The sequence below is a fragment of the Danio aesculapii genome, chromosome 15, assembly GCF_903798145.1.
Source record: "Danio aesculapii chromosome 15, fDanAes4.1, whole genome shotgun sequence".
Lineage (NCBI taxonomy): Eukaryota > Metazoa > Chordata > Actinopteri > Cypriniformes > Danionidae > Danio > Danio aesculapii.
Genome location: NC_079449.1, coordinates 434,381 through 456,880, shown reverse-complemented (window position 1 = coordinate 456,880; position 22,500 = coordinate 434,381). Strand labels below are relative to the sequence as shown.

General features: G+C 36.1%; 1 protein-coding gene across 1 annotated transcript in view; it reads right to left on the bottom strand.

Annotated features, from left to right (window-relative positions):
• LOC130241343 (mitogen-activated protein kinase kinase kinase kinase 5) overlaps positions 1-22,500 on the bottom strand; it is a 50,875-nt gene that overhangs the window by 25,437 nt on the left and 2,938 nt on the right. Inside the window, 7 exon segments of the mRNA XM_056473052.1 lie at positions 340-471; positions 613-685; positions 768-858; positions 1,803-1,858; positions 3,996-4,060; positions 5,661-5,751; positions 5,835-5,892. Coding sequence (XP_056329027.1) covers positions 340-471; positions 613-685; positions 768-858; positions 1,803-1,858; positions 3,996-4,060; positions 5,661-5,751; positions 5,835-5,892 — 566 coding nt within the window.

Below are 22,500 nucleotides of genomic sequence, written 5' to 3'. Positions count from 1 at the left end.
GTGTGTGTGTGTGTGTGTGTGTGTGTGTGTGTGCGTGCGTGCGTGCGTGCGTGTGTGTGTGTGTGTGAGTTTTTATTTGTGCGTGTTCAGATGTGAGTGTATGTGTGTGTTTATATGTATGTGTGTGTGTGTGTGTGCGTGCGTGCGTGCGTGCCTGCGTGCGTGTGTGTGTGTGCGTGCGTGTGTGTGTGTGTGTATGAGTGTGTTTTTATTTGTGCATGTTCAGATGTGAACGTATGTGTGTGTTTATATGTATGTGTGTGTGTGTGTGCGTGTATGTGTGTGTGTATGTGTGTGTGCGTGTGTGCGTGTGTGTGTGTGTGTGTGTGTGTGTTGTACCTGAGTGGATGTACATCAAACAGTGGTGGCTGTAGCTCTGCCAGCTCTATGGCTGTGATTCCCACAGACCAGATATCACACAGTTCATTATATCCTCCTTTAATCTCCACCGCAGCCACTTCTGGAGCCATCCTGAGCACAAACACACACACACACTCACAGCTGAACACTAACACACACTCACACTGACCCCAACACTGCATTTACAGCAGAAGTGTTCATTCACAGCCCAGCAGCAGCAGCAGAGGTCAGACACACAGGAGTGTTTCTCACCAGTACGGCGTCCCGATGAAGGACATGCGGCGCGCTAAAGTGGCTGTGATCTGAGCAGAGATGCCGAAATCCGCTGTAAACACACAGAGACACGAGCGTTAGACAGAGCGACACACACACACACAGCTCTGAGCATCTCCTGCAGCTCTACCAACCCAGTTTGACCTCTCCGTGGTCATTCAGAAGAATATTTGCACCCTTAATGTCTCGGTGGATCTTCTTCTGTCCATGAAGATAATCCAGACCCTGAGGGACACACAGAGCACACCACAGCTTTGAACAAATACTATAGTCATTCAGAGTAAATAATACTGCAGTGTTTGAGCCAAACTTAAATCAATATTCTGTGGTGATTCTACAGTTGCTATGGTAACACAACAACTATAGCGATTGATGTGTTGTGTTTATTCTACAGTTGCTATGGTAACGTAACAACAACAGTAATTGATCTGTTGTGGTGATTCTACAGTTGCTATGGTAACGTAACAACAACAACTATAGTGATTGATCTGTTGTGGTGATTCTACAGTTGCTATGGTAACACAACAACTATAGTAATTGATCTGTTGTGTTTATTCTACAGTTGCTATGGTAACGTAACAACAACAGTAATTGATCTGTTGTGGTGATTCTACAGTTGCTATGGTAACACAACAACTATAGCGATTGAACTATTGTTGTGATTTTACAGTTGCTATGGTAATGTAACAACAACAGTAATTGATTTATTGTGGTGATTCTACAGTTGCTATGGTAACGTAACAACAACAACAGTAATTGTCTGTTGTGGTGATTCTACAGTTGCTATGGTAACGTAACAACAACAACTATAGTGATTGATCTGTTGTGGTGATTCTACAGTTGCTATGGTAATGTAGCAACAACAGTAATTGATCTATTGTGGTGATTCTACAGTTGCTATGGTACCACAACAACTATAGTGATTGATCTATTGTGGTGATTCTACAGTTGCTATGGTAACGTAACAACAACAGTAATTGATCTGCTGTGGTGATTCTTTAGTTGCTATGGTAACACAACAACTACAGTTATTGATCTGCTGTGATGATGATGACCCCCAACACAGGTTGAGTGTGTGTGTGTGTGTGTGTGTGTGTGTGTGTGCGTGCGTGCGTGCGTGCGTGCGTGCGTGCGTGCGTGCGTGTGTGTGCATATGTATTTGTGTGTACCTGCAGCATCTCTCGACAGATGTAGGCAATCTGCAGTTCTGACAGAGGACCAGTCACTGAGAAAAACAACACAGCATCATCAGTTTACAGAGAAAACAACAAACAAACTCACATTCACTCACACACACACACACACACACACACACACACACACACACACACACACACACACACTTGGTAATCACTGGAGCCAGTGGCGCCTCCAGCCATGCACTATGTATACCTACTATGAGAGGGTGTGAATAATTGCTGCTTTTTAATTAATTAATTTATTTATTACATAATTTAAATAGATTATTAAACAGTATACACTCCGATATCTTGACAACTCAAGAAGAATGAGAATAAACAAAGGTGTGTGTTTTATGTACTTGCATGGTGGGAGATGGGTAAAGGAATCTATTGGCTTTAGTTTTGATGGTGGTTTTTCCGCACACTAAAAATGACAGTTCAGACAGCTATTGTTGAAACAAGGTTCAGAATGAGTAAACACTCTTTAAAACAGATCAACTTCATCTAGACATTTGCTAAAAGATCTTAAACTAATACTGATGCCCCACACGGGGTGGAGACCGCAGACTCATCAGCACCTGAGTCTCTTTCATCAGACAGACCAGATTCAGCTGCCTCTGTGCATCATAAGACACAGACAACACAGTGTACAGTCGGGAGTGTAGCATGCATTCATGAGTCTGATTTACTATACATTAAACAGGAACTGCGCTTCACGAAGGACAGAGTTAAGATGCTGTTCTCTTATCCCACGAGGACGCTATGAGGATAAACAAGAGATCAAGACCTTGAGTATGATGAGAATGAATGAATGAAGCTACTAAAACTGTCTGAGAGGCATCCTCTTTTCACCCAGTAGGCCTAACTTGTGTTTTATTTGCTAATGTAAGCTATTTTTAAAAGATGAATATAATGTATAAAACTCTACGTTATTTATATTACTTCATATTACCTATACGTCTAAGAAGCTTATTATATTAATGGACAATGCACAGATGGTGATGTTTCACAATGTTTTACACTACATTATTTAAATCCACCAAGCTTAGTTTACAGTGTTTACAGTGTTTACAGTGCTCTACTTACATTAAATCTAAATCTCAAATATCAGAAATGACAACAGATTAAGATTTAATTCATGTCAGTTTTAATGTTATTGATTAATGCACTTGACAGATTTCATTCATTCATTTTCCTCCTGCTTTTCTCCTGGTTTACCACAGTGGAATGAACCACCACTTACTTGACAGATGTATTTTTTAATTTTAGGTGGTGTGTGTAATGTGTTTTATGTTTGGTCAAATAATTTGTCATTTATTTTATATTATAATTTATTTATTTTTTATTTGTCTATTATTTTTAATTATCAGTCTTCATCCATTTTAGTTTTACTTAGTGTCTTTACACATCAGGGTCACCACTGTGGAATAAACTACCAGCTACTCCAGCATGTATTTTACACAGCGCATGCCCTTCCAGCCACAACCCAGTACTGGGAAACACCCATACACATTTATTCACACACACACACTCATACGGCCAATTTAGTTCATCAGTTCCCCTATAGCGCATGTGTGGGAAACCGGAGCACACAGAGGAAACCCACGCCTACACGGGGAGAACATGCAAACTCCACACAGAAACACAAACTGACCCAGCTGGGACTCAAACCAGTGACCTTCTTGCTTTGAGGCAACAGTGCTAACCACTGAGCCACCATGTCACCCTTTTAATTGTCATATTATATTTAATACTATATTTTTAGTGACCAAAAATGGGCAAATTCTGTAAATCTTGAGTTCCATGTGTCTGCATATTAGTATTATGAAATAGTTATATTAAAATGTTATAGTAAATATCAGTATACATGGTTTTGAATGCATGTTGATCCTTTGAATAAATCTACACTAAATACTGAAGGAATAAATGATGATCTGATAACTGCAGAGGCATCGGTGTGTGTGTTATTCTCCATTACTCTCGCTAATATTTGCCACACTGTCTTTAAACGAGAGATGTCTGATTAAACTGAAGCTGTGTGCTGTAAGTGACACACACACACACACACACACACTGGTGTTCACACCAGCCGCGGCTCTGAAAGGTCACAGATATTTTTATGCCATTAAAAACAGGAAACTGAGAGAGAAAAGCCATCGATGTGTGAAACTGCTGTTTTACCGTGGTAAATGTCCTGCAGGGAGCCTCCACCGCAGTACTCCATGCAGATCCACAGTTTATTCATCCTGCAGCACAACATCATCATCATTAGACTCACAGATCACACACCCCTGTGGAAAACACTACTACTGAGACGACCACACACTCTGTAAGGGTTTTAATGTTTATAATGACAATGCTTTTAGTTCTCATTTGAGTCTCTGCTGGTGTTTTCATACCTTCTAATCAGTGTCAATTTAACACCGATACATCCTAATGAAATATGCCACCAAAGCACAGCAGAAACCAGTACAACTGCCTGCTTTTAATGAAGTTTCCTACCCATGTTGATGGTTGTTTAATTTGTAAGTGTGATGTTGCTATGTGTGTGTTTGTGTGTAGCAGGGATACTTTAAAATGATAAAGAATACCATGCTGAATAATACTACTGCAGACCCACATGAACAAAATACTATAGTAATTCACAGTATAGTAAAATATATTATACTGTGTTATTATGCACAACGTTTGTTTATATTACTATAGTTGACCAGTTACTATAGCAACTATAGAATCACCACAGCAGATCAATAACTGTAGTTGTTGTGTTACCATAGGAACTGTAGAATCACCACAACAAATCACTGTAGTTTGTGTTACCATAGCAACTGTAGAATCACCACAACAGATCAATTACTATAGTTTACGTGTTACCATAGCAACTGCAGAATCACAACAGATCAATTATTATAGACTTCGTGTTACTATAGCAACTGTAAAATCACCAGAACAGATCAATTATTATAGTTGTCGAGTTGCCATAGCAACTGTAAAATCACCACAACAGATCAGTTACTGTAGTTGTTGTGTTACCATAGCAACTGTAGAATCACCACAACAGATAAATTACTATAGTTGCTGTGTTAGCGTAGCAACTATAGAATCATTACAACAGATCAATTACTATAGTTATCGAGTTGCCATAGCTAGTTGCGGTTACCATAGCAACTGCAGAATTACCACAACCGATTAATTACTATAGTTCTTGTGTTACCTGTACCTGTACCTTGTGTTACCTGTGTCAACTGTAGAATCACCACAACAGATCAATTACTAAAGTTGCGGTTACCATAGCAACTACAGGATCAACAGATCAGTTACTGTAGTTGTTGTGTTACCATAGCAACTGTAGATTCATCACAGGAGATCAATTAATGTAGTTACGGTTACCATAGCAACTGTAGAATCACCACAATATTTCAATTACTTTAGCTGTTGCGTTAGCATAGCAACTACAGAATCATTACAACAGATCAATTGATATAGTTGTCCAGTTGCCATATCAACTATAGAATCACCACAACAGATCACTTCTATAGTTGTTGTGTTACCATAGCAACTATAGAATCACCACAAAAGATCAGTTAATATAGTTGTCGAGTTGCCATAGCAACTGTAGAATCATCATTGTTGATTAATTACTGTAGTTGCAGTTACCATAGCAACTTTGGAATCCCCACAACAGATCAATTACTATAGTGGTTGTGTCACCATAGCAACTGTAGAATCGCCACAACAGAATTCATGAATTAATTGAAGTGCTCTACTATATCATGGTTCGTAAACTCTATACTGTAAATTACTATAGTATTTTTCATGTGGGAGTTTTGTCCTCAGTTTTGTCACCTGATATAGCTGCCGTAATACGCCACGATGTTTCTGTGCGTACAGCTCTTCACCATCACTATCTCTTGCTGGATGACGGAGAAATCATCCTCTGTAAACACACACAGATCGGGAGTGTTTTATAAGATTTTTTCACGCTATAATTATGTGTGATATATAATGAGACCCTCTTACCAGGCTCCATTTTGATGATCTTTATGGCTGCCAATTCGCCGGTCTGTTTATTACGTGCCTAAAAACACACAAACACAAAACTTAGTTATGATATAATACACACTAGGTGTCTGTCTCTATGTGTTGGTCAGTTATGAAAACACACATCATTCAGTCTAATGAGAAAACCAGAGTTAAAGATGGAGATGTTTTAAGATGACATTGCGATCAGTGTTTGTGTAATGAAGAGTTAGAAAGTAACTTACTAGTTACTCTCATTAAATTACATATAGAATAAAAAGTACATTTCAGTTCTCTTTAGGTCATTTAATTAAAGTTACCTATTATTTACTTGCTTCAAACACTGTAAATAAGTTGAAGAATTCTGTATAAAGCAATTCTGTAGGTGTATTTTTTGTTATGCAATTGAAGATAATAATGTGAAATTGTATTTCTTTACTATTTTTTTTATAGTTTTAATTTCTAATAACAAAATTCTTTAGCCTTTGTCATGATAAAAGTACATTATATTTTAATTGTTATTTAGCAAAATACTGTGTATGTATGTAAAATTTGAGTCAGAAATCAGGTATTTATAGCAGGTATGAAATAAGCTGTCATTGCTTTGAAATGTTTGATATTTTATATATAGTGTTTACCTTTTTTCTTTTCGCAGAGTAATTATTTTTTAATGAAGTATTTTAATGTTTGTTATTAAATTGCAGCTAAATGAAGCTAAACCCAATGTTAGACTCAAATTCAAAGAAATAAAAGAGCTTAATTTCTATTTTCTACATGTATTATATTAGGTTTATAAGACTTTTAAGCAGTAATATGTAAATACATTTTTATTAAGCAAATAAAAGACCTTTTAGAAATAAACAGTAGTTAGAAAAGTAGTTTAAATACAATTTGCATGATGTATTTAGTGCTGAATTAGTTTGTAAAGTAGCTGTTTGCTCATTCATGTCTGTTTTATTCAATTAAATTCACAAAATCTTTGAACTGACAGAAATATAATTAACATAAGATATAAACCTGAGTTTTCCGAATAAAACAATGTGCGATAAAAGGCTGTAAAATATCTGTGGATCCAAAAATAACTTCCACAACTTCTGCTTTTTCAAGACAGAAGGCGAGAGCGCAGCGTCTGTATGAGAATAAACACGTGCTGGAAGAAAAACAGACGCTCGGCTGTGGAAAGTTGGTCGGAGAGTTACGTTCCTGATCTGACACACACAAACACTCCTACACAACCATGAGCGCATCAGTAAACAGGTCAGTGTGTGTGATGAGACACACCATCAAACAAACACACACACACACGCGCACACACACAGATGATCAGTTTATGATTTACTAAGAGATTGGGTGGATTAGTTTTCAACTGTAATGGATTACAGATTACAAATTACAATATAAAATGTGTAGTCGGTAACATAATCTGTTGCATTACATATGCATGGTCTCGTAATCTGACTTTTCGGATTACTTTTATGTTTATGGTAATGTTATCTGACTACTTTGGATTACATTTAGATTACATTTATTACCCATTAATGCAAATGTAATTGATTACTTTTGGATTTCATTTACATTACTTTTTTTTACACATTTATGATAATGTAATCTCACTACTTTTGGACAACATTTAGATTACATTCATTACATATTTATGCTAATGTAATCTGACTACTTTTGGATTACATTTAGATTACATTCATTACATATGTATAGTACAGTATTAGTTTTAGATTGCATTCATTATTCACAATTTTGGATTACATTTAGATTACATTTATTACACATTTAGGGTAGTGTAATCTGACTACTTTTGGATTACATTTAGATTACTTTGATTACACATTTATAGTAACGTAATCTGATTTCTTTCAGATTACTTTTAGATTAACTGTATTAAACATTGATGCTAATATAATCTAATTACATTCAGATTGTTTTTAGATTACTTTACTACACCTTTATGCAAATTTTATCTGACTATTTTTGGATTACTTTTGGATTACATTTATTACATATTCAAATAATGTTATCAGATTTTTTTGCATTACTTTTAGATTGCATTCATTACACATTTATTATAATATCATCTCACTAAATTTGGATTATCATTAGATTACTTTTATTACACAGTTATGCTAATATAATCTCACTATTATTGGATTACTTTTAGATTACTTTTAATACACATTTAGGGTAATGTAATCTGGCTACATTTGGATTACTTTAGATTACTTTTATTACACACTTACGCTAATATAATCTCACTATTATTGGATTACTTTTAGATTACTTTTAATACACATTTAGGGTAATGTAATCTGGCTACATTTGGATACTTTTAATTTACATTCATTACACATTTATGCTAATATAATCTCACAACTATTGGAATACATTTAGATGACTTTACTACACATTAATGTTAATGTAATCTGACTACTTTTGGATTAAATTCAGATTACATTTATTACATACTTATAGTAATGTTATCTGATTTTCTTTGCATTACCTTTAGATTACATTCATTACACATTTATGCTAATATAATATCCCTAATTTTGGATTACGTTTACATAACATTTATTATACATTTAAGGTAACATAATCTGACTACATTTGGATTACATTTAGGTTAATTTAATTACACATTTATGCTAATATAATCTCACTTATATTGGATTACATTTAGATTACTTTATTTACATATTTATAGTAACAAAATCTGATTTCTTTCAGATTACTTTCAGATTACTTTTATCATGGTTATAATAATGTAATCAGATTTCTTTCGGATTACTTTTAGATTACTTTTATCATGGTTATAATAATGTTATAATAATGTAATCAGATTTATTTCAGATTACATTTAGATTACTTTATTACAAATTTATATAAATGTAATCTGACTACTTTTGGATTACATATAGATTACATTTATTACATATTTATAGTAATGTTACCTGGTCTTCTTTGCTTTACTTTTAGATTACATTCATTACACATTTATGCTAATATAATATCTCTAATTTTGAATTACGTTTACATAACATTTATTACACATTTAAGGTAACATAATCTGACTACATTTGGATTACATTTAGGTTAATTTTATTACACATTTATAGTAATATAATCTGATTTCTTTCGGATTACTTTTAGATTACTTTTATCACATTTATAATAATGTAATCAGATTTCTTTCGGATTACTTTTAGATTACTTTATTACAAATTTATGTTAATGTAATTTGACTACTTTTGGATTACATTTCCATTACATTTATCACACATTTATTCATTTATTCATTCATTTTCTTTTCGGCTTAGTCCCTTTATTAATCAGGGGTTGCCACAGCAGAATGAACCGACTATTACAAATTCATTCTAAGGTAATCTGACTACTGTTGGATTACTTTTAAATTACTTTATTACAATTATTACAATTTATTACTTTATTACAATTTTTATGTTAATGTAATCTGATTACTTTTAGATTACTTTTATGAAAAATAACATATATCACATATATCGGGTAAAAAAGCAAACTTACAAAAAAAAAAAAGAAAACCAAAAATATTAAATACGGAAAAATACAACGTGCAGATAAAGTATTAACGAAAAAAACAGCAAACTATAAAAAGCATTGTAAACATAAACGTAAAAATTTAAGAGAATTAATGAATTGTGAAACATATGCAATAATGTAATCCTTTATAAACTAACTGTAATCTGATTACGAGCATTTTAAAAATCAGTCTAATTACAAATACTTGATACATAATACATAATCTAGACTACATATAATGCTCTGCTGTGGAGCTTCACAGATCAGGTGGACTATTTGCGTGTTCGCTGAGGTTTGTTTCGCACTGAAAACCATCTGTGAGCACGTCTGAATGTGGTCTGAACACATTTGTGTCACTGATGTGTGAGATTCCCATCCATCTACAGTTCAACACCAGTAAATATTGGACTCTTTCAGCTGATAAAACACTACATCTGACTGCTGATATTTTAGACAAACATTCACACACACACACACACTCATACACACACACACACACGCATATACAGTACTATAACTTAGCAGAAGATTGAATACTAAAATAAACTCTCACTTCTGCATTTCCTCTCTACGAATAACACCTGCTATACACACACACACACACACACACACACACACACACATAGAACACTGCATATACACATACATTTATAGATAGATAGACAGACAGACAAGCAGACTGGCAGACAGACAGACAGACAGACAGACAGACAGATAGACAGATAGACAGATAGATAGATAGATAGATAGATAGATAGATAGATAGATAGATAGATAGATAGATAGATAGATAGATAGATAGATAGATAGACAGTTAAAGACAAAATTATTAGCCCCCTATAAAATATTTCATTATTTTTCAAATAACTCCCAGGTGTTGTTTAATGGATTGGAGTGTTTGTAATACAAGCAGAAACACAATTATAATCAAAAATAAAAAAGCTTGGAGGTCAAAATTATGAGGCCTCTGATGTTAATAGTCAATAGTGTAACCCATTTGCTTGATAACAGCCATCAGTCTTTTATTGTAGCTCTCCAAAAGTTTCAAGCATGTCTCCTGAGAAGTGTTAGCTCATTCTTCTCTAGCAAATCTCTCAAGCTCTTCCAGATTTGTTGGTCTTCTGGCATGAACTCTAGACTTTAGTGTCCTCCACAGGTTTCCTATTGGATTCAAGTCTGGGCTTTGTGCAGGCCAGTCAAGGACTTTCACTTTGTTCTGTTGGAGGTAGACGTGAGGTATGCTTTGGGTCATTATCATGCTGGAATACAAAACGTCGACCCAAGCCAAGTTTTGTTTGAGATTATTTTTCTAAATCTTCCTTATTCATGTTTCCTTTATCCCTGATGATATATCCTTTATCCCAGTTCCAAATGCACTGAAGCATCCCCACAGCATTATACTCCCACTGCCATGTTTCACCGTGGGAATGGTGTTTTTGGGTTAAATGCCTCTCTCTTCTTCCTCCAAATAGACAACAACGAGCTCTAGTTTCATCTCATCTGACTAAATGATTCATTATTTATCCAGTATTCATTATTTTCTCTATGTTGTCCCTTGTAAACTTCAGTCTAGCTTGGAGGTGTCTCTTCTTTAAAAGTGGACTCTTTCTTGGTCGACAACCTTTCAGTCCAGTCCTGTGCAGGACTCTAGTGTCCGTCTTAGCTGAGACGTTAATCCCAGACTTGGCTAAGTCATTCACTAGTGTCCTGGAAGTTGTTCTTGGGTCTTTAGTAACCTCTCTCACTAGTTTTCTTTCCAAAGTTTTGGAAATCTTTGGCTTTCTACCTCTGCCAGTCATGTTCTCCACGGTGTGGATCTCATTAAATTTCTTGATAATACTTCTCAGCTTTGATAAACATGCATATCCTTCTTCTTTGTGAGCCTTAATAATTCTTTTTCTCAAGTCTAAACCCCTTTCTTTTGTCTTTGTCATGATGACAGAATGCATTATTGAACTATTTGTTTTTCAAGACACCAGTATTAAGCTTCAAGTGCAATTTAAAGGCTTAATTAGGTTAATTACCTAGGTAAATTAGGGTAATTAGGCAAGTCTTTGGACAACAGTGGTTTTAATATTGACCTTAGCAGTTTTTACTTTTTAAAACATAATTATATTATTTCATTATTTACATTTTTCCCAGAAGAAAAATACAAAAGTAAGTGCTGTGAAAGCAATGCTCTGTTCAACAGCACTTGTGAAATATTGGAAAAAGAATACAAATTTCATAGGAGGGCTAATCATTTTGACTTCAACTATATATATATATATATCTATATATATATATACTTACAAAAGGTTAGGATCAAATAAAAGCTTTGGGGTTTAAAATAAAATAATAGTTTGGTCAGAATAAAAACAACAGAGGTCTTTGGAAAATCCCCACCAGTCACAGAAAGCACATCTGCATGTGTGTGGGCGGGTCAGAGCTTTCTGTGGGGGCGGGAGTCTTCCACAGCTCCACCCCCTGCTGACCTCACAGAAAGATGACAGATCTGCAGGAGTCTGGATGTTTGCAGTCAAACGAGCTGAACTGGTTTTACTGAAGTCTCGCCAGCAGTGGGGGAGAAACACTCAGACATGACTCTCACAAATCACCATCACATCTTCCACAGTGTCACACACACACACACACACACACACACACACACACACACACACACACACACATTCTGAAGACTTTCGACATCAGATTGTGCTCTTTTCAGAAGAGGGCGTAGCTACAGACAGCTGTGGGTCAGCATAGCAACAGATGTAAAACAGCACTAGCTGTGTTCTCAGCGCTGGTCAGGTCTGCATGTGTGCTGTTTATGCTAATGAGGGAGAGATGGGCACTAGTGGGCGGGGCTTTCCCCCTTAGATGACACGTTCAAAGGCAGAATGTCAATCAAAGTGTTTTTGTAGACTGTTTTTATCAAGTGTGAACTTTAATGAGGTGTAATCGAGTTAAATATATATATAGTGAATAATTCAGCTCTCAGCTCTAGACTTTGCATCATTGATTATCAGGAACTGTTGTGAGTGTTTACTGATGATTTTACAGAGTTTACAAGTATCTTCTTTTGTACTCGGCAGACAGATTTACAGAATACTGCAAGAGACACTGATGTTGTCATCAACCGCTACAGGTGAAGCATCGAGACACACACACACACACACACACACACACACACACACACACACACACACACACACACACACACACGCACACACACACACACACACACACACACACACAGGGGTTCTTTTGAGAGGAAAGAGGAAGTAGCAGTGGTGTAGCATCAACACCACACACACACATACACACACAGAGAGACAGACACACACACACACTCACTGTGTTTTACTGTAAAGCTCTCCACAGCAGAGAGACAGTGACACAGCTGTGGACAGTGAACTTAAATGCTTCAGCTATTCAAAGCAGGATGGATTCTGATTAGCTGCTGTTATATTTATGGTTTAACAGCTGAAAAAAACATGTCAGGTGGGTACAGTTACAGAGTGAATGAAGCTGAAACGAGCCTAAAATCAGCACGAATGAAGATGAATAACACAGAGCTTTCATTATTCTGATACACCACACTAGAACAACATCAATGTAGACACGATGACATCACACTGGAATACAATGACATCACACAAGACAATTATTCTAGAACATGATGACATCACACTAGATGTCACATTAGAAAACTAAAACATGACATCACACTAGAACATGATGACATCACACTAGATGTCACATTAGATTACTAAAACATGACATCACACTAGAACATGATGACATCACACTAGATGTCACATTAGATTACTAAAACATGACATCACACTAGAACATGATGACATCACACTAGATGTCACATTAGATTACTAAAACATGACATCACACTAGAACATGATGACATCACACTAGATGTCACATTAGATTACTAAAACATGACATCACACTAGAACATGATGACATCACACTAGATGTCACATTAGAACACTAAAACATGACATCACACTAGAGCACTCAGGAATATGATGTCATTGCATAGGATCATGACACTTGAACATGATGACATCACACTAGAACACTCTAGAACATGATGACATCAAACTAGATCATCAATCAAGAACATGATGACATCACACTAGATCATCAATTAAGAACATGATGACATCACACTTGAACATGATGACATCACACTAGATCATCAATCAAGAACATAATGACATCACACTAGATCATCAATCAAGAACATGATGACATCACACTTGAACATGATGACATCACACTAGATCATCAATCAAGAACATAATGACATCACACTAGATCATCAATCAAGAACATAATGACATCACACTAGATCATCAATCAAGAACATGATGACATCACACTAGATCATCAATCAAGAACATGATGACATCACACTAGAATACTCTAGAACATGATGACATCACACTAGATCATCAATCAAGAACATGATGACATCACACTAGATCATCAATCAAGAACATGATGACATCACACTAGATCATCAATCAAGAACATGATGACATCACACTAGATCATCAATCAAGAACATGATGACATCACACTAGAACACTAAAACATGACATCACACTAGAACACTCAGGAATATGATGTCATCGCATAGGATCATGACACTTGAACATGATGACATCACACTAGAACACTCTAGAACATGATGACATCACACTAGATCATCAATTAAGAACATGATGACATCACACTAGATCATCAATCAAGAACATAATGACATCACACTAGATCATCAATCAAGAACATAATGACATCACACTAGAATCCTCTAGAACATGATGACATCACACTAGATCATCAATCAAGAACATGATGACATCACACTAGAATCCTCTAGAACATGATGACATCACACTAGATCATCAATCAAGAACATGATGACATCACACTAGAATCCTCTAGAACATGATGACATCACACTAGATCATCAATCAAGAACATGATGACATCACACTAGAATCCTCTAGAACATGATGACATCACACTAGATCATCAATCAAGAACATGATGACATCACACTAGAATCCTCTAGAACATGATGACATCAAACTAGATCATCAATCAAGAACATGATGACATCACACTAGATCATCAATTAAGAACATGATGACATCACACTTGAACATGATGACATCACACTAGATCATCAATCAAGAACATAATGATATCACACTAGATCATCAATCAAGAACATGATGACATCACACTTGAACATGATGACATCACACTAGATCATCAATCAAGAACATAATGACATCACACTAGATCATCAATCAAGAACATAATGACATCACACTAGATCATCAATCAAGAACATAATGACATCACACTAGATCATCAATCAAGAACATGATGACATCACACTAGATCATCAATCAAGAACATAATGACATCACACTAGATCATCAATCAAGAACATGATGACATCACACTAGAATACTCTAGAACATGATGACATCACACTAGATCATCAATCAAGAACATGATGACATCACACTAGATCATCAATCAAGAACATGATGACATCACACTAGATCATCAATCAAGAACATGATGACATCACACTAGATCATCAATCAAGAACATGATGACATCACACTAGAACACTAAAACATGACATCACACTAGAACACTCAGGAATATGATGTCATCGCATAGGATCATGACACTTATACATGATGACATCACACTAGAACACTCTAGAACATGATGACATCACACTAGATCATCAATTAAGAACATGATGACATCACACTAGATCATCAATCAAGAACATGATGACATCACACTAGATCATCAATCAAGAACATGATGACATCACACTAGATCATCAATCAAGAACATAATGACATCACACTAGATCATCAATCAAGAACATAATGACATCACACTAGAATCCTCTAGAACATGATGACATCACACTAGATCATCAATCAAGAACATGATTACATCACACTAGAATCCTCTAGAACATGATGACATCACACTAGATCATCAATCAAGAACATGATGACATCACACTAGAATCCTCTAGAACATGATGACATCACACTAGATCATCAATCAAGAACATGATGACATCACACTAGAATCCTCTAGAACATGATGACATCACACTAGATCATCAATCAAGAACATGATGACATCACACTAGAATCCTCTAGAACATGATGACATCACACTAGATCATCAATCAAGAACATGATGACATCACACTAGAATCCTCTAGAACATGATGACATCACACTAGATCATCAATCAAGAACATGATGACATCACACTAGAATCCTCTAGAACATGATGACATCACACTAGATCATCATTCAAGAACATGATGACATCACACTAGAATCCTCTAGAACATGATGACATCACACTAGATCATCAATCAAGAACATGATGACGTCACACTAGAACATGATGACATCACACTAGATCATCAATCAAGAACATGATGACATCACACTAGAACACTAAAACATGACATCACACTAGAACACTCAGGAATATGATGTCATCGCATAGGATCATGACACTTGAACATGATGACATCACACTAGAACACTCTAGAACATGATGACATCACACTAGATCATCAATTAAGAACATGATGACATCACACTAGATCATCAATCAAGAACATAATGACATCACACTAGATCATCAATCAAGAACATAATGACATCACACTAGAATCCTCTAGAACATGATGACATCACACTAGATCATCAATCAAGAACATGATGACATCACACTAGAATCCTCTAGAACATGATGACATCACACTAGATCATCAATCAAGAACATGATGACATCACACTAGAATCCTCTAGAACATGATGACATCACACTAGATCATCAATCAAGAACATGATGACATCACACTAGAATCCTCTAGAACATGATGACATCACACTAGATCATCAATCAAGAACATGATGACATCACACTAGAATCCTCTAGAACATGATGACATCACACTAGATCATCAATCAAGAACATGATGACATCACACTAGAATCCTCTAGAACATGATGACATCACACTAGATCATCATTCAAGAACATGATGACATCACACTAGAATCCTCTAGAACATGATGACATCACACTAGATCATCAATCAAGAACATGATGACGTCACACTAGAACATGATGACATCACACTAGATCATCAATCAAGAACATGATGACATCACACTAGAACACTAAAACATGACATCACACTAGAACACTCAGGAATATGATGTCATCGCATAGGATCATGACACTTGAACATGACATCACACTAGATCATCAATCAAGAACATGATGACATCACACTAGAACATGATGACATCACACTAGATCATCAATCAAGAACTTAATGACATCACACTTGAACATGATGACATCACACTAGATCAGGGTTTCCTAAACTTTTCAGCCCACGACTCCCAAAATACCAATTCCAGAAACTCCAGAAACCCCCACAATCCTCGGAGGTGGTTCTAAACACATTTAAAAAAGGTTTGTTTTTAATGTACATGTGGCATAAAGGTGTCAAAATTTACCATGATGCTGTAAATCAATCGGTTGCAGCTGACGCTATTGGCGGGTGGTTAAACTAATATAAACACCCCAGAGGGGTTGCAACCCAAAGGAAAACCAACCGAAAGGCTTTTATTTTATGTAACTATTAAATACTATTTTTATCTTCTGTAGGTTATGGGTAAACTATGGTAATTCTAATAGTTTAATAAAATTGATGATTTTTAAAAATCCCCAAGCGACCCCCTTCATATTGTCCCATGACACCCACTTTTGGAACCACTTCACTGAATCATGACTCTTGAACATGATGACATCACACAAATGCACACAGCTCTGCACAAAAGTTTGGCCAGCGGAGAAATTAAAATGGTCGTGCCCAACTGAGTCTGGTTTCTCTCAAGGTTTTTTTTCTTCACTTCCACCTTTAGTGAAGTTTTTTTTCCCTCTCCGCTGTCTCCACTGGCTTGCATGGTTCGGGATCTGTAGAGCTGAGCATCGTTGGATTTGCTCTTCAGTATTCGGACTCTCAGTAGTGATTATTAAACCACACTGAACTGAGCTAAACTGAACTGAACTTAAACACTACAAACTGAACTACACTGTTCCTATTTACTGTGACCTTTTATGTGAAGCTGCTTTGACACAATCTACATTGTATAAGCGCTATACAAATAAAGGTGAATTGAATTGAATTGAATTGAACAAAGACATCTGCAGAAAATGGTTGGGAGCAAAAATCTTTGTGAAATGCGTGACATTTGGTCATGTTGACACACACATGTCAAAGCTGTATAAAACAAGAGATTATATCAGACTCTGTCTGCACTTGTGATACAATGGTATGTTGAGAAATATGCAGACTTCAGACGTCATGAAGAAAATGATAAAGGCATACCTGGCATTGCATCACTCTTGCAAACCATCACAAGACAAATACACAAGCACAGCTTTAAAACAAGCTCAATATCATTACATTATTCACCATCATATATAGGCAAACAGTCAAAGCTGACAGAATGAAAAAATCTGATGGAGTATACAGTAACCTGAGCATTATTCAGACACTAGATGACATCAAACAGTCAAAAGAGATAGAAACTAAAACAGCTGAATGAAGCATATACTAACCTATGCATTAAGCTAGAGTCAAACTGCCCCATAGACTTCCATTCATTAACATGGAAATGCAATAGACCGAAAAGTAAGCTCTAGTGGCAAGTTTTGCATGTCGCTGCATTCCAAAGTTCAAGCTTAGTGATCTGCAACATCACATCATGTGATTGCGTGAGACCAATAGAAGATCAAAACATGACATAAACATTTTCAATTTATCAATGTCTTTATCAATGTCTACTCATCTTGTTTTATCCTTCTCTATTTTGCAGCACCATACGACAGAATTCTGCATACTCCAGTGTGACTACGGCTTTATTCATTCACAAGATGGTGCCAAAAAGTGCTGTGTGAGAGACGAGGTGACACATATGAAAGTGGATGTAAGCATGTAAACATTGTCACTGATGGTGATTCTCAGTTCCAGTTCCAATATATGTGAACACCAGATGTTTCACTGTCTTCAGGAAGACAGGCCACCTTTATCTGAGCTTCAAATCTCATGCACTGTTTGTAGACTTTTGGCCCCAATGTCGCTCCATACCCATAAGATCAGTGACTATATCAGCCTTCACACATCTGAGTGAATGTGGAGAGTCTGATCTGTCACACACACGCATATAAAAAACATGTTTCAGGTCGCCTCCCAGCAGAAAACACCCAGGGGCCCCATTCAGATGTGGGCTGTGTGTGTGAACTTTGAAAACGTTACTCCTCATCTTAAACACTGCAAACATTAGATGACTTCTGTCTGTGTACGTGAATGTCTTAAGAAGAGGAGTGACATTTTTAAGACATAGTTCAAGATCAGTGTGTCTGGATCATAACGGATGTGGTGCTTTGACCTGTCAAAACACACACACACACAGTTGTACAGCTCTGCATGGGCTTTCCCCATAGCTGATGTTTCTACTGTACCACCAAGGCTATTCTAGCAAAGAAAACTAAAACTATTATATTATATTAGTCAAAAAACAGTTTCTTAAATAATAAAATCACAAGAAATAACAGAATATTTAGCAAAAATAATAATGGGTTTCAGAATTAACATGAACTCTTATTGTCATGGTTGCACATACAATTAAGATAGCATGCAAACGTGGACCACTTCAGGCAGTTATGTGGCACTGGTGGTCTTCCTTCGGCCCAGACAAAATGAATGTGAGCCTGAAGTGGCCCACCTGTACAATAGCAAAACGGGGCCAAAGATTCCAGTTCATATATGGGTCATTTAAGGCAAAGATTTGGCACTTATGGCAAAATGTAATCTGAATGTGAGCCTAATGTGGCCCATGTGGAAAATGGTCAATTTGGCCCAAATGACAGATGACAAATGAGGGCCACAGTTGGCAAAAATGTGGCATAGTCATTTAAGGGTAATCTGAGTCCAAACCTAAAGTGGCTCACATGTGTAAGTGCAAATGTGGCCCAGTTATTTTAAAACATATGTGGGCCACTTTTGGTGAATATTCAGCACAGTAAACTCTGGCTAATGTGGCTGTGAGCATATAGCAGCCCAGAGAAGATATAGCTAATGTGACCCAGTTATCTTAAAACAAATGTGGACCACTTTTAGTGAATATTTGGCACAGTAAACTCTGGCTATGAGCCTATAGTAGCCCAGATGAGGTATGGCAAACATGGGCAAGTATCTCTGGCTGAAGAATGGTGTGAGCTCAAAGGAGCTGAGGTAAGATGTGGCTAGTATGGTACTGTTATCCTAAAACATATGATAGGTCACTTTTGTTAAGGATAAAGTACAGTGATCATTTGATGATTGTAGGAGTCAAGCCATAGCTCTTAGACATGCCAGATATGGGTAATAAGCTTATTTGTGGCCCAGATCTGGCAAACAGGAGTGGACCACCCTAGAGCCGTCATTCCATTCAGTATTCAGGTGAGGGCCAGATCTGGGCCAGAGTAAAAGCCAACTGTGGCCCAGAATAGGGTAAGTTCTGGTTCATTTGGTTGAATTCTGACTGATATCTGGTATTGCTACGGCTTAACTGTGGCCCAGATCTGGCAAACAGTAGTGGACTGCCTAAGTTCCATCATTCCATGCGGGTTTGGGCCGGATGTAAGTGTCTGGTTTGGGCCGGATTTGAGCCACATGAATTTTGCTAGCTGGGAAACGCACAGGAAACTAACTATAAACGATAAAATACGTTGACTATACAACCTTAATGAGAACACAGGAACATCCACACCAGCTGACATCAGACCAGACAAAGAACTATAATATATATATATTATAGTGCATAATGTCCTAGAACAGGGGTCACCAAACTTGTTCCTGGAGGGCCGGTGTCCTGCAGATTTTAGCTCCAACCCTAATCAAACACACCTGAACAAGCTAATCAAGGTCTTACTAGCTATATTTGAAACACCCAGGCAGCTGTGTTGAGGCAAGTTGGAGCTAAACCCTGCAGGGACACCGGCCCTCCTGGACTGAGATTGGTGACCCCTGCCCTAGAAGGTCTACAAGGGATACAGCTGCAGCCGAAATGACAATTAATGACAATTATTTAGATCAATACAACAATACAACAACTGTACAACAAGAATTACTGTTTATACATTACTGTGAGGGTTGGCTTTAGAGTTAGGGTTGGTGTAGATGTTAATAAAATACAATTTATGGGTAAATTAATAAATAACACAGATAATTCTCTGTATAATTAATGTTTTTATGTTATTGTGAGGGTTGTGGTAGTGGTAGGCGGTAATAAATTACAATTTAATGTGTTATTTAATAAACCATATGCATAATACTCAATGTAATGACTGTTTATACATTACTGTGAGGGTTGGGGTAGTGGTAAGTGTTAATAAAATACAATTTATGGGAAAATAATTAATAATATAAATAATTCTCCGTATGCTTTATGTTTTTGTGAGGGTTTGAGTGGGGGTAGATGTTAATAAAATAAAGTTTATGGGTAATTTAATAAATAATATGAATAATACTCAGTATAATTACTGATTTTACATTACTGTGAGGGTTGTGGTAGTGGTAGACATTAATAAAATACAATTCATGTGTAATTTAATAAATAATAAGCATAACACTCTATATAATTACGGTTTATACATTACTGTGAGGGTTGGGGTACGGGTAGATGTTAGTAAAATGCAAGTTATGTTTAATTCACTAAATCATAAGCCTAATACTCTGTATAATTACTGTGAGGGTTGCGGTGGTGGTAGATATTAATAAAATACAATTTAATAAATAATCTGAATAATTCTTGTTAACTTCTGGCCGCAGCTGTATCCCTTCTAACAATAACCATAGCAGAGGCAGCGTTAGTCAATGAGCATTTTAGGCTAATCTCTTCAGGCTTGTCTTGATCAAACTAATCAACACTGAAGATGGCATGAAAACAGAAGAAACAAATCACATGACTAGCGCCAGACACAATCTGCTGAGCTATTTTGCTGATAATAACTGGAGATTTACTGTATGAGAAATGACTGTGAGCATGTAAGAGCTGACAACATAACACATATAAATCAAATAAATACAATTGTGTGTAGTTTTGGTGAAAGTTTTATAGAAGATTTACAATCAAAATCCAATTAGAAATCCAAATTTCAGTATTTAGTGTGTTGTGTGTTTATCTGCGGTGGTGAATTGCATTATGGGATGTTGATCTCTGCTCTGTCCACTTCTGATGGGGATAATTCAACTCTACACTTTAACACAGAGACTTTTATTGACATTATAGTTGTTTGAAATAATATGTAGAGAAATAAGAGTGTTAAATAGCAGGAAATGTGCTGCAGTTTATCTGTAGTGTAATATACAACCCCAACCCTGACAGTATAGCACTGCACACTATTACACATGTGCAGAACACACACTTTTACACACTTTTCAAAGAGAAAATATGTTGGAGAGAAGATGAAGATCCCACAATCCACTTTACAAGCACAAATAAAAAGAGGAAAATAAAAACATCCATCACAAAATAAGAAATACTGCTAATTTAGGGGTGTTTTTGACAGTGCGCTGGTCTCTCCTGTTATACATCCTCTGAAAGACCGACATATTAGATTACAAACTGTATTGTGCATACATGGTCTCAATACTGAGATGAATGTAAAAACTGCATAAACATATATTTACACAAATACACACGAGGAAATGAAGAGATTAAATGATGGATTTTCTGTAGAAATAGAAATATTAGTGCTGGACGAAGATGAATCACGATTAATCACATCCAAAATAAAAGCTTAATACGTAATACATGTGTGTGTGTGTGTGTGTGTGTGTGTGTGTGTGTGTGTATATTTATTCTGTATGTATATATAAACCTGCATCCAAGCAAATATTTGAGACTATTTTTATTTATATTTACATATAAAACACACATGTGTGTGATCATTAAATAAATGAACTG